Source organism: Eretmochelys imbricata, chromosome 5, assembly GCF_965152235.1.
Source record: "Eretmochelys imbricata isolate rEreImb1 chromosome 5, rEreImb1.hap1, whole genome shotgun sequence".
Taxonomy (NCBI): domain Eukaryota; kingdom Metazoa; phylum Chordata; order Testudines; family Cheloniidae; genus Eretmochelys; species Eretmochelys imbricata.
The window spans coordinates 95,907,263-95,920,673 of record NC_135576.1 but is presented as its reverse complement, the minus strand read 5'-3'; the positions used below and the strand labels follow the sequence as shown (position 1 = coordinate 95,920,673).

The 13,411-nt window shown below is 40.8% G+C and overlaps 1 protein-coding gene across 2 annotated transcripts in view; it reads left to right on the top strand.

The window, feature by feature from the left end:
- PCSK5 (proprotein convertase subtilisin/kexin type 5) overlaps positions 1-13,411 on the top strand; it is a 299,090-nt gene that overhangs the window by 167,411 nt on the left and 118,268 nt on the right. For both annotated transcript variants that reach the window (XM_077816394.1, XM_077816397.1), the window contains exon 10: positions 10,634-10,737. In XM_077816394.1, coding sequence (XP_077672520.1) covers positions 10,634-10,737 — 104 coding nt within the window. The remainder of the gene's footprint in view (positions 1-10,633; positions 10,738-13,411) is intronic.

Here is a 13,411-nt window from a genome sequence, read left to right as displayed (position 1 = left end):
TTTAGCCCATTAAGAAAATGTGTACAACCGTTTTGTTGAGAACCTCTAGTACCTCCATGCTTTGGAGGATGGGCTTGAAATTTGGTGGGTGAGTGAGGTATCATCTTGTCTTTTGCTGTTTCCATAAAAACACACCCTCATTTGGCCAAGTTATAAACCTTTGAAAAATATCTTAGTTCACACATGCACACTAGGTTTCTCGTTGTGAAGCATTCTTTAGCTCACTGGTGCAGGAACTCAGAAGGACTTTCCCTGCAGTTGCTCCTCTTGGCTGCTGCTGCTGGCCACTGGTGTGCCAGGCACCACCAATGGGAGAACATGGAGACTCTCCCTTCTGTTCTGTGAGTATTCCTGCTGCTGGTGCTCCGGCAGCCTGGAGGAGGAGCAGCCTGACTGAACTGCAGAGGAGACAAGAACCAGATCCCAGCAGGAGGCCTTGTTTTTAGAGTGTTTTAGAGTCTATATTTTGAGGGCTTGATTTTGCAACCTTAGCATTCTTTTAAGGTAGTTTCTTGGATGTTATAACATAAACAGGAATGAGTTCTAAGCACCGACAGATCTAGATCAAAATGCTAGTTTGGGCACTGTCCTAGACGTAGCTGCCTGCATGTTTATTAATTGAGGGTTCCATAGGACTTCCCCCAAAGGTACACCAAATGCTTAGTATAATAAGCCTAAATTGATAACGGGGCTTTGGTGCTGTGGTGTCTGGCTGTAGCTCCTCGTCTGGGTGGACTGTGTATCTCTTGAATAGTTGTTTCATTCTTTCCTCCTGAGAAGGCACAGAATAGTGTGAAGCCATAGTCTGAGATCTCTCTGCAAGGTTCTATTTTGTCCCCGACTCCTTTTCTATGTGTATGTGAAGCCACCAGGGGCTACAGCAAAATATAGGCAGCAGTGTCATCAACATGCAAATAGTCCTTTGTTTATTTCATTTTCATCAGAACTGCTCTATATCTATGCCTGGTTATTGTGTGATATTCTGCCTGGCTCTGGATTTTGCCACTGTTATCCATGTTTTTATGGTTTTATTGCAGTGTGGTCTATGTGGGTCTACGTTTAGGACTACTGAAGCTAGTGCAAAATGTGACTGGTTGCTCATCTGGTGATGTTGGCTGTAAGGAACATACACAATAAAACTTGCTCCCTATTTGCTTCCAGGTGAAACTTAAGATCTTGACTTTTGATCTATAAAGCCCTTAAAAAGCTAAAAGACAAACTATTTTTCTGAGAGTTACCACAGCAGCTGCCATAAAATAGTGTGCTCCAAATAGTACTCCCTGGATTTAATAATCAGGCAGACATCCTACGTGGTGAGACACAAGGTGGGTGAGGTAATTTCTTTTATTGGACCAACTTCTTTTGGTGAGAGAGACAAGCTTTTGAGCCACAAACAGCTTTTCTTCAGGTCTGGGAAGAAGACCTGAAGAAGAGCTCTGTGTGGCTCAAAAGCTTGTCTCTTTCACCAAAAGAAGTTGGTCCAATAAAAGAAATTACCTCACCCACCTTGTCATCGATGACATGAGCTGTAGCTCACAAAAGCTTATGCTCAAATAAATATGTTAGTCTCTAAGGTGCCACAAGTCCTCCTTTTCTTTTTCCAGATACAGACTAACACGGCTGCTACTCTGAAACCTGACCTAGTAGTGTCACAGCTACGTCCTAGGGTGCCCCTCAGGAAGGAGAGAGATTAGTATCTTCAAAGTCTTATTGTTTCTTCCTAATGACCCATCAAGGCTGATGGCGTCTTGTTTGGTGTGTGTCTCCCAAATACACACACAATTGTAATTGTTACAAAGTCAATATTCCTAACTTTAGATACAGAAATGATACATGCAGACACATTGGATAATTACATTCAGTAAATTATGGCCTTTCCGATGATACCTTACAAGACACATCTTGCATAAAATATATCTCAGTTATGCCATTTCCATATTATAAGCATATTTCCATAAATAATAATTGGGTGTAACATCACAGACAGTTATTAATCAACTAGTCATAAAGAGGCATTCATCATTCAGTAAATGTGAATATGGATTTTGGATGAAACATTGGAATTGGATTTGTCTTATGACTGCAGAAAACACTGGAAGAGTTTGGATAGTTATATGAGTTACAAGGAGCTTGTGGCTAGGCCAAACAGCTGTGTTTTCTGCTTTGTTTATAAAGTTGTTGAATGGCCTCATGGGGCAGAGTCATGTGGACATCAGAATGCTGAAAATGCTGTTGTTGGAATAGGAGTTGTATTTTAAAATTGATTAGACTTTGTGTGTGATCTACTAGTAAATACTATGTAACAGAATTCCAGGGAAGGATGCAGTGTCGGAAAATACTACTTGTTTTGATGAGATATAGCAGTAACAATCAAAGCCTGTCTCGTCATAGCCAGGATTTGCAAAGATGGCCCATTGACCCCTTCAGATTGCATGGCAATGTTTCTTCTTTTGTAAATCCTATGGTATTATGTTTTATTTCTGCTTGTATCCTTTCTTCAACTAGACTCAAAGACGCCCCTGATATTTTAGGTTTCAGAGTAACAGCCGTGTTAGTCTGTATTCGCAAAAAGAAAAGGAGTACTTGTGGCACCTTAGAGACTAACCAATTTATTTGAGCATGAGCTTTCGTGAGCTACAGCTCACTTCATCAGATGCATACCGTGGAAACTGCAGCAGGCTTTATATATACACAGAGAATATGAAACAATACCTCCTCCCACCCCACTGTCCTGCTGGTAATAGCTTATCTAAAGTAATCTTCAGGTTAGGCCATTTCCAGCACAAATCCAGGTTTTCTCACCCTCCACCCCCCCACACAAATTCACTCTCCTGCTGGTGATAGCCCATCCAAAGTGACAACTCTTTACACAATGTGCATGATAATGAAGTTAAAATGATATTTTAGCAAAACATTTATTTTCAGATAGACTGATCTGCATCAAACCACTGGTCATTATGACAGTGTAGTCACTGTTATTAATTTTGATTGCTTTATCATTTTGCTGTGAAGGAAAACTTAATTTGCACCCTGATCCCTCACTGTTTGATCCTGGTTGTGTCATACAACTTCACACCGACTGAACTTTCCTCTAATTTTCTTTCACTGATGGCATTTTTGTTTCTTTTGAATCATGATTTTTGTTCTTTATTTTTACATAAAAGGCCAGATTTTGATCCCTGTACTCATGTTTAAGGATATTTAAGGATTTAAGGATGTTTAAGGTGAGGCCAGTCAGCCTCACCTCAGTCCCTGGAAAAATCATGGAGCAGGTCCTCAAAGAATCAATCCTGAAGCACTTGCATGAGAGGAAAGTGATCAGGAACAGCCAGCATGGATTCACCAAGGGAAGGTCATGCTTGACTAATCTAATCGCCTTTTATGATGAGATTACTGGTTCTGTGGATGAAGGGAAAGCAGTGGATGTATTGTTTCTTGACTTTAGCAAAGCTTTTGACACTGTCTCCCACAGTATTCTTGTCAGCAAGTTAAGGAAGTATGGGCTGGATGAATGCACTATAAGGTGGTAGAAAGCTGGCTAGATTGTCGGGCTCAACGGGTAGTGATCAATGGCTCCATGTCTAGTTGGCAGCCGGTGTCAAGTGGAGTGCCCCAGGGGTCGGTCCTGGGGCCGGTTTTGTTCAATATCTTCATAAATGATCTGGAGGATGATGTAGATTGCACTCTCAGCAAATTTGCGGATGATACTAAACTGGGAGGAGTGATAGATACGCTGGAGGGGAGGGATAGGATACAGAAGGACCTAGACAAATTGGAGGATTGGGCCAAAAGAAATCTGATGAGGTTCAATAAGGATAAGTGCAGGGTCCTGCACTTAGGACGGAAAAATCCAATGCACCGCTACAGACTAGGGGCCAAATGGCTAGGCAGCAGTTCTGCGGAAAAGGACCTAGGGGTGACAGTGGATGAGAAGCTGGATATGAGTCAGCAGTGTGCCCTTGTTGCCAAGAAGGCCAATGGCATTTTGGGATGTATAAGTAGGGGCATAGCGAGCAGATCGAGGGACGTGATCGTTCCCCTCTATTCGACATTGGTGAGGCCTCATCTGGAGTACTGTGTCCAGTTTTGGGCCCCACACTACAAGAAGGATGTGGATAAATTGGAGAGAGTCCAGCGAAGGGCAACAAAAATGATTAAGGGTCTAGAACACATGACTTACGAGGAGAGGCTGAGGGAGCTGGGATTGTTTAGTCTGCAGAAGAGAAGAATGAGGGGGGATTTGATAGCTGCTTTCAACTACCTGAAAGGGGGTTCCAAAGAGGATGGCTCTAGACTGTTCTCAATGGTAGCAGATGACAGAACGAGGAGTAATGGTCTCAAGTTGCAGTGGGGGAGGTTTAGATTGGATATTAGGAAAAACTTTTTCACTAGGAGGGTGGTGAAACACTGGAATGCGTTACCTAGGGAGGTGGTAGAATCTCCTTCCTTAGAGGTTTTTAAGGTCAGGCTTGACAAAGCCCTGGCTGGGATGATTTAACTGGGAATTGGTCCTGCTTCGAGCAGGGGGTTGGACTAGATGACCTTCTGGGGTCCCTTCCAACCCTGATATTCTATGATTCTATGATTCTATGATATGATTCTGTCATGGAGGTCACCGATTCCGTGTTAAGAGACTTACATGACTTCTTCAGCTTCAGCCCACTGCAGCTGCAGGGCTGGAGCAGCTGTCAGCCCCCACCCAGGAGCAGCAGCAGGACTGGGTGCAGTGCCCAGGGCTGGGTCAGCCTACACTATAGGAGCAGTGGCCAGCAATCAGCGCCCAGTGGGACTCCCACTGTTAGTCCCTCCCCCCCAGGGTATTTTTTAGGAAAAGTCACAGACAGGTCGCAGTGTTCTGTGAATTTTTGTTTATTGCCCACCACCTGTATGTGACTTTTGCTAAAAATACCCATGACAAAATACTAACCTTACTCATGTTGAATAGCACCTGCTTCAGGATTAGCTACATTGTCTTCAAAAGGACTACTTGTGGAGTAAAGCACTACTCAGTATAAGTGAAGGGATCAAAATCTGACCTGAAAGTAAAGCTTCTAATTTCTAACCAATTTGGATAATGCTGTTCATTCTTGGTTAAGGATCCAGTTAAAACTCAAACTAATATTGCTGATTTTGTACACCATTATTGTACAGTTGTTCCACTTCCATAGTTTCTCATTTACCTTGTTTTATAAACGTTTTGAAAAGGTTGAAAGAAGAGGTCCAGACCTTGGAGTATTACTAGAGAGCTGAGGACTTGACATTCATTATTTATTGGCTGCTGGTCATGCAATTTTCATCTAATTATTCTTACTTCTGCTCATTCTGGTGTGATTTTGAGTATTGTCTGGTATGCATAATCCCCAGGCAATTTCAAATGAGACATTCAAGTTTTTTTTTTCTTGGAAGGAAATTGTCTTGTTTTTGAAATTGATCCCATTATATAGCAGTGTCAGTATTGGTCTTGTTAGTACTTTTTTCATTTCAAGATGTTTACCCATTAACTCTTTTGAGATTAATCAAGTGGTAAGTCAATTAACATCAGTGACATCTTGTCTGGATCTGTGGCTTACATGGCTAGTGAAACTGTTTACTCACTTCGGTTCCAATTTTGACATGTTTTACAAACACTTGACTGCTTCTGTGATGGTTCCAGATGCTTTAAAATTGGCTCCTATGACTCCCTAGTTTGAAAAAAAAATCTATTTTTTCTCCAAATGAACTGCTAGTTTGACTCCTTTCCAATTTCTTATTTTTTGTCAAAGTTTCTGACAAAAGTTGGGGGTGAACAATTGCAGTCCTATTTGGTTTCAAATGAGGTGTCTACTGTAGAGAGGAAATTTCAATTTGGCAATAGCTCACTTCCTAGTACAGCGAAGGTTCTATCGGAGGCTGTTGAAATCAGCTGCAATGCTGTTCTTATGCTGTTATATCTCCCTGCTGCCTTTGATATAATACACCAAAAGCTTGTCTATATTTGAGATGACAACATCAATAGAAGAAAAATGTTATACTTCAATAGCTCTTGCAGTAAGCAAACTGGCGTGCAGGCACTATGAGAGAGAGGTTGAGCGTACACACATCTGTTTACTGGGTACCTGACACTTAGCTTTAGGTTTTCAGTTTGAGAAATTGTTGTCTGAGTTTGGTTTTGAGGATGAGATGTAGCAGGCAAATACTGTATAGCAGTGGCCTCTTACTCAGAACTTTAAAATAGAACCAGAGTAGCTCGCTTTTCAAGGTTCCCCAGGCTGGAAGTTTTGGGGGAGTTTTCATTAAACCTTAACTGTGGGTTGTATTTTCATCTTGACACGCTGTATAATTCCCAATAATGAGAGCTCAGTGTTCATTGAAAGGAGACTGGATCCCCTGGTTGTTTTTTAATAATTAGCTGAATGTAGCAGTCTTGAACATTGCCTTTTAAAACTGATGTGAATATTTTAGTGCCTTTTCTTCTCAGTAGTTTCGACAACTATAACGCCTTGCTTTGTGGAATCACAGATTGTTCAGACTTCACCTAATAAAGAATGCAGCTCTTGGGATTCTCAGAGGTACTCTTGAAGGCTTGAGCCAATGCTACATGTTTTCCTAAGACATTACATGGGCTCCTAGTGAAATTCCTGATCTGGTATAAAATTTTATTGATTCCTTTCTGAAGCATGTTACGTGCCTGTCCAAGCATACCATATCTTACAATCCCTTAATGCCCATTACATTCCATGACTTTCACTTTTTGCAGTTCTTTTTTTTACCAGCTCTCAGCTGGATAAATACTTACTATCATACCAGTTCAATTGTCTAACTAGAAAAAAGACCCCTTCTTGGGAAACAAGCTATATTTATATTAATATTTTTAAATGTCCATCCATCACCAAAAGGCAATAGTGCACCTTAAAAATAATGCAATAATTTAACCACAAGCTGCCCCAGTACCTCAGATGCACACAAGAAAAATTAAATGGTGATGATTAAACTGATCCAGCTAGGAAGAAATGCAACAAGTTCTGAAAACCAAAAGAGATTTCAGCACAAATGATCTTGCTTCTTCAAAGCGAGTGTTCCAGCTGATCTGCATACACCAACATCTTCAGGGCTCCAGTGCGAGCCGCACTCTGTGTTGGCTTCACTAAAATACACAATACCTCCTTTGATGCTCCATTAGTAGCTAAAAAAGGGTATTTGATGCTAGGTCACATCAGAGTCTAGTTGACATTGGCCTCGCACAACCTAGTGGGAAACTTGCTGCAAAGGAACAAGAGTCCATCCGAAAGTAAGATAGCAATGTCAGCACCCAAAAAAAAAAAAAAAGAAAAAAGAAAAAATGAAAAAAATAGAGGGGAAGGGTATATAGTTAAATGGTTCCACGCCTGAGTTTGAGATGCCATTTGTAACTTAGTTACAGTATATAAGACCTATTTTAAGCAATTCCTACTTGGTCAATATATATAAAAATTCTGTTGACTATGGTCCTGTTTCAACTATATAGACTGTATGGCCATTGGAGGACCCCATCCACACACATACACGGCTGTTACTTTTGAGTGTATTTTCTACACTTCTCAGGTTTACTGCCATTTTATGGTATTGTGATTTATGAAGCTCAAATGTAATTGGTTTTCATTTCCTTCCTTTAATCTCATTCAGACAGATGAAATCCCTTTGATCACAAACCTGTTAATTTCCATCAGTCTATTTCTGTCTTTGCCCTGTGTGAGATAGAGACAGGTTTTCCATAGAAAACTTAGATGTTTTCAGTAATTTCTGCATATCTGCTGCTTCCCTATGGAGTTCCAATTTACTGAAGCTAAAGTTTGTCATCTTAATTGTGTACATTTAAGAAACCCTGGCTTATGCAGCTCAGCAAGAAAATAAAACACTAATTTCTTCAGACTGAGTTATATGTAGGAAATGTCATAGACCTGATTGATTTCAGCTACTTACTTCAAAAGATAAACAAGATACTATTTCTACGTTTAAGTATGGTATAGCATCCACAAAGCAAGTATTTCAAAAGGTTAAATTTATGAGAAAATAAATTCTGGCAGATGTGAGGACAGATTATAAAAATAAGAAACACTGCATTGAGTTCTGCACACCAAACTCTCAGATTGGTGAGTTTCTCTTCTGACTTCCTGTGTCAGGAAGAGCTCCCAGAAAAATCAACCTGCTTGGATAGTTTCTGTTATCCTGCAGATGTTCCACATAGAAATCTCTCACTAAATTTAGTAGGCATTCCATGCATGGAAAAACTGCAGGATCAATCCATCTATGGCCCCTGTTACCACGGTATCTGAGTGCCTCACAATCTTTAATGTATTTATCTTCACAATACCCCTGTGAGGTAGGGAAGCATTATCCCCAACTTCCAGATGGGGAATTGAAGCAGGAAGACACTAAGTGACTTGCCCAAGGTCACACAGGAAATTTATGCTGGAGTAGGGAATTGAACCTGCATCTCCCAAGTCCCAGCTTAGTGCCCTAGCTACTAGACCAGGGGTTCTCAAATTATGGGTCAGGACCCTTCAGGGCGTTGCAAGGTTCTTAAATGGGGGGTCACGAGCTGTCAGACACGACCCCAAACGCCGCTTTGCCTCCAGCATTTATAATGGTGTTAAATATATAAAAAAGTGTTTTAAATTTATAAGTGGGGAGTCACACTCAGAGGCTTGCTATGTGAAAGGTGGTACAAGTACAAAAGTTTGAGAATCACTGTACTAGACAGTATAGTTAACTAGTATTGGGCCTGATCCGGCACCATCCAACTCAAAGACAGTGTTACCACTGATGTCAATGGGAACAGGAGCGGGGCTATTCAGAGGATGATGTTTGGTGAGTAATGGTATGAGCACAAATCCCCATTTCCTCTTTTTTTATTTAATTTTTGTGAAGCCCTACCATAGCTGCTCATTCTGTATTCATTTATCATTCTCACTATTAACAGCATTGTTGGAAGAACAGTCATATTCCCCACCTCATTGCTAACAGAACAAATGAGAAATTGCCAATGAACACCACCATAATCCATGGCCTTTTAAGCTATGGTTTTAGAAAGGAAGTCCTCCTGTATCTGCAAAACAAAGGGCATCTGAAATGCTACATTCTCTAAAGATTTCTTCTGTTCGTGAGAGAAAAAATTGGTAGTTCATTCCACAGTGGAGACCCAGATGGGATCCTCTTTCGTCATCCTTAGGGACAGAATCATTATTTACATATTGTAGAAACTCACGTATGTGTTGTCAGTCGCTTGCCCATTGTCACAGATCCACGGAATCAGTGCTACTTCCCAGCTTCTAAGCAGTCCCTTGGAAGTACCTGTTCAGAATGCCAGACCCCCAAGAGGTTCTACTCTTCTTTAAGGGTAGGCCATATGGCCTCTGTGCCTCCAAGACTGATTCTCTGGTTCTTGTACTCCCATTTCACACTGTGAGCTCTGTCCAGCGAGTCCAACTGAGATAGACTCCTGGTCAGAGACTTTTATACTCTTCAGGGACCAATGCACCCCAGCAATTATTTGCAGTGACACCCGGCAGCCTTTTCAAAACAAAGTAGGATTTATTAGTCAACTGGAACACTACATCAGAAGCCCTTAGTTTAGCACAGAGAAGCAAAAGTTAAGATATAGTCCAAACTCACGAAGCCAATGCAATCAGCCATGCTGCTATGGTATCCATTTCTGGCTCTGACTCGCTAGCAGTCTCAGGTGAAAGCTGCTGAGTCTCTCCAACAGCCACCCCAACCCCCTTGCCAACCCCTGTGGAAATGTTCACGTGTTCTGCCTGCTGGATAAGCATCAGTTGTTCAATCCTTAGGGCTCCCAATGTCTTTGTGGATCGATCCTCCATTGATATGAGTCGGTTTCAGCCAGTTCTTTAATGATCCATTCATTCCCCCTCCCAACAGTTACATGACACCACCTCATGTCTCCTGCTCTGCCCCAAGAGCAACTTTTTATTTTTAACCCTTTTGCACCCACAGGGTATCAATGCAAAGTACAGAGGGAAACTGAGGCACACACAGGACTAATACAATATTACAGAAAATTCCCACTTCATCACAACCATTAACTACCCAAATTCATTCCTGGGAGTTTTGGGTACATAAAGAATACAGGATTGATCTCTGCCTGATTACCAGTAGTGAATCTGGCTGATAATGAGCAAGTCAATGACAATGTAGACTCACGCTTCCATAATGACTACAGTGGAAGTTTAGAGTGTGAAAGGAATGCCAGACTGGGGCCGTAATGAATATGAAACAGCTTCTGATCTGTTATGCTTTTCTTCTCTTGTGCATGTCTGAGGTAGGCAACCATGTACAGATGCAACATGAACAACTTGGTGGTCATATTAGTTATCTCTAGGTCAAATACACTTTTTTATCCATCCTTGTAAATTCACATGTGTGGAATACTGAGTGTGTGTATTTTACAGGCTGCCTATCAATTAATGCATCTCTCATAATCGAAAAAGAATAGTAGAGGTAGAAATAATTTGATACATCAATCCTGTAAAGCTGGGTCATGTTACTTTGAACACTGGTTTTGTTTGTGGTTTTGTTTTTTAACTTGTGTGACTTTTTTTTTTCCCTTTTTGGTAAGAAAGTTCTGATTTTCACTTTGTCTTTGCCTTTTCCTTAGTCCATCTCTGACCTGGAGAGACGTACAGCATATTATTGTAAGGACTTCACGTGCAGGACATCTGAATTCTAATGACTGGAAAACCAATGCTGCTGGTTATAAGGGTGAGAGCTTCCTTTCTTATTCACCGTGACAGGCAAAAACAAAATTGGACATTTAAAGGGGAAGCTGAGGGAAATATTCTCAGATGGTTTGTCTGTCACCTGCAATATGTGGAGCTTTTAGTCTTTTTCATTAACAAAAGAGATGTGTTCCTTCTCCTCCTTTAAAGACTGGGATTTGAAATTACTAGAAAAGTATTATGGGCTGGATTCTGGTCAACCCTTACTGCCTACTTTTTGCTACGTTGGTAGCACAAAGCAGGCAGTAAAGCATCTTAACCAGGTCTTTCTGTCTTCCAGGCACAGGTGTACAGATGGTCTAGCTTGATGTTAAGGTCACAGAATTTAATGTCAAGCAAACCTGAAATAAAACATTTCAATTTGGGAATATAAGGGATTTTGATTCAAAATGGCAAAATGGAATGTTTTGACATTACTGAATAGAAATTGTTCAGAACTTTTCATTCTGCACAAACAAGGCTTTGATATTTCAGCTTTTTGCCCTGATTTGGGATGAAAACAAGTGTCAAAATATCAGACTGTCTCAAGGGACAGAAATCCCATTTTTCAATCAGACATTTTTCAAAATTTCAAAAAACTCAGACATGTTTTAAAGTTCTCACTAAATGTTTTACTGGTTTTGACCAGCTGTTACAGATATATATACAGACCATCATAGTCAATGACTAGCAATATCATATAATTCTGCTTATATTTTAGTTGGGCTAAAATTGGACCTTGAATCTAAACACCTCTACATTTCAAGATGGTTTAAATTCTAGTTCCCATTGTCTAAACCCTTTATTGGCTTTATTTCTGGGTTGGAATTCCACCCAAGTTTTAAGTTGAGTCTGTCTTGTGAGATTTATGCCATTTTGTGCCAAAAACTCCTGAGAACAGTCCACAAAGTATCAGAGCCATCAAATTTTCACACAATTTCACACTAAAATTTGGCCTTGAATCTAAACCTTAGCTTTAACCTATTCCAGATCACAGAACATCCACCACAGAACATATTTAATATGTAATTCTGCCCCATGACATTTCCGCTGCATCTGAATTAGAAACAGAAAAAAGGCCCCTTTCATTTTTGGATCCAATCCAGAACCTAAACGATAGAGGATAGTTTTGGAAATGGGGATTCAACTCCACACGGCCTCAAAATTAAAATGTTTTCACAGTCAAGGGTCTGGGTTTGACCCATTTACAATACATATAAAAAAGATAGAGATACAAAGGCCCACACCTACATGCAAGAACACACAGAGAGATACTTAATGATGTTGTCAGTATAGTACTTGTCACTGTGACGCATAGCCTGGCATTAAAAATGTATTGGAAGGAAATGTGTGTTGATATCTTATTATTGTGATTGAAACTATCTAGACTATGGTCTTCAAGTGGTGTAAATGTAGCATCCTGGTTACTATCTAATTTCCAGAATTCTATCCCTTTGTATTTTTTCACCTGTTCCCAAGAAAGGCAATAACGTCATAGTACTCAGTTTCAGAGTAACAGCCGTGTTAGTCTGTATTCGCAAAAAGAAAAGGAGTACTTGTGGCACCTTAGAGACTAACCAATTTATTTGAGCATGAGCTTTCGTGAGCTACAGCTCACTTCATCAGATGCATACCGTGGAAACTGCAGCAGACTTTATATATACACAGAGAATATGAAACAATACCTCCTCCCACCCCACTGTCCTGCTGGTAATAGCTTATCTAAAGTAATCTTCAGGTTAGGCCATTTCCAGCACAAATCCAGGTTTTCTCACCCTCCACCCCCCCACACAAATTCACTCTCCTGCTGGTGATAGCCCATCCAAAGTGACAACTCTTTACACAATGTGCATGATAATGAAGTTAGGCCATTTCCTGCACAAATCCAGGTTCTCTCACTCCCTCACCCCCCTCCAAAAACCCACCCCCATACACACACAAACTCACTCTCCTGCTGGTAATAGCTCATCCAAACTGACCACTCTCCAAGTTTAAATCCAAGTTAAACCTCGTTCACCTGCACATCCACCAATGTGATTTATGCCATCATGTGCCAGCAATGCCCCTCTGCCATGTACATTGGTCAGACTGGACAGTCTCTACGTAAAAGAATAAATGGACACAAATCAGATGTCAAGAATTATAACATTCATAAACCAGTCGGAGAACACTTCAATCTCTCTGGTCACGCAATCACAGACATGAAGGTCGCTATCTTAAAACAAAAAAACTTCAAATCCAGACTCCAGCGAGAAACTGCTGAATTGGAATTCATTTGCAAATTGGATACTATTAATTTAGGCTTAAATAGAGACTGGGAGTGGCTAAGTCATTATGCAAGGTAGCCTATTTCCTCTTGTTTTTTCCTACCCCCCCCCCCAGATGTTCTGGTTTAACTTGGATTTAAACTTGGAGAGTGGTCAGTTTGGATGAGCTATTACCAGCAGGAGAGTGAGTTTGTGTGTGTATGGGGGTGGGTTTTTGGAGGGGGGTGAGGGAGTGAGAGAACCTGGATTTGTGCAGGAAATGGCCTAACTTCATTATCATGCACATTGTGTAAAGAGTTGTCACTTTGGATGGGCTATCACCAGCAGGAGAGTGAATTTGTGTGGGGGGGTGGAGGGTGAGAAAACCTGGATTTGTGCTGGAAATGGCCTAACCTGAAGATTACTTTAGAT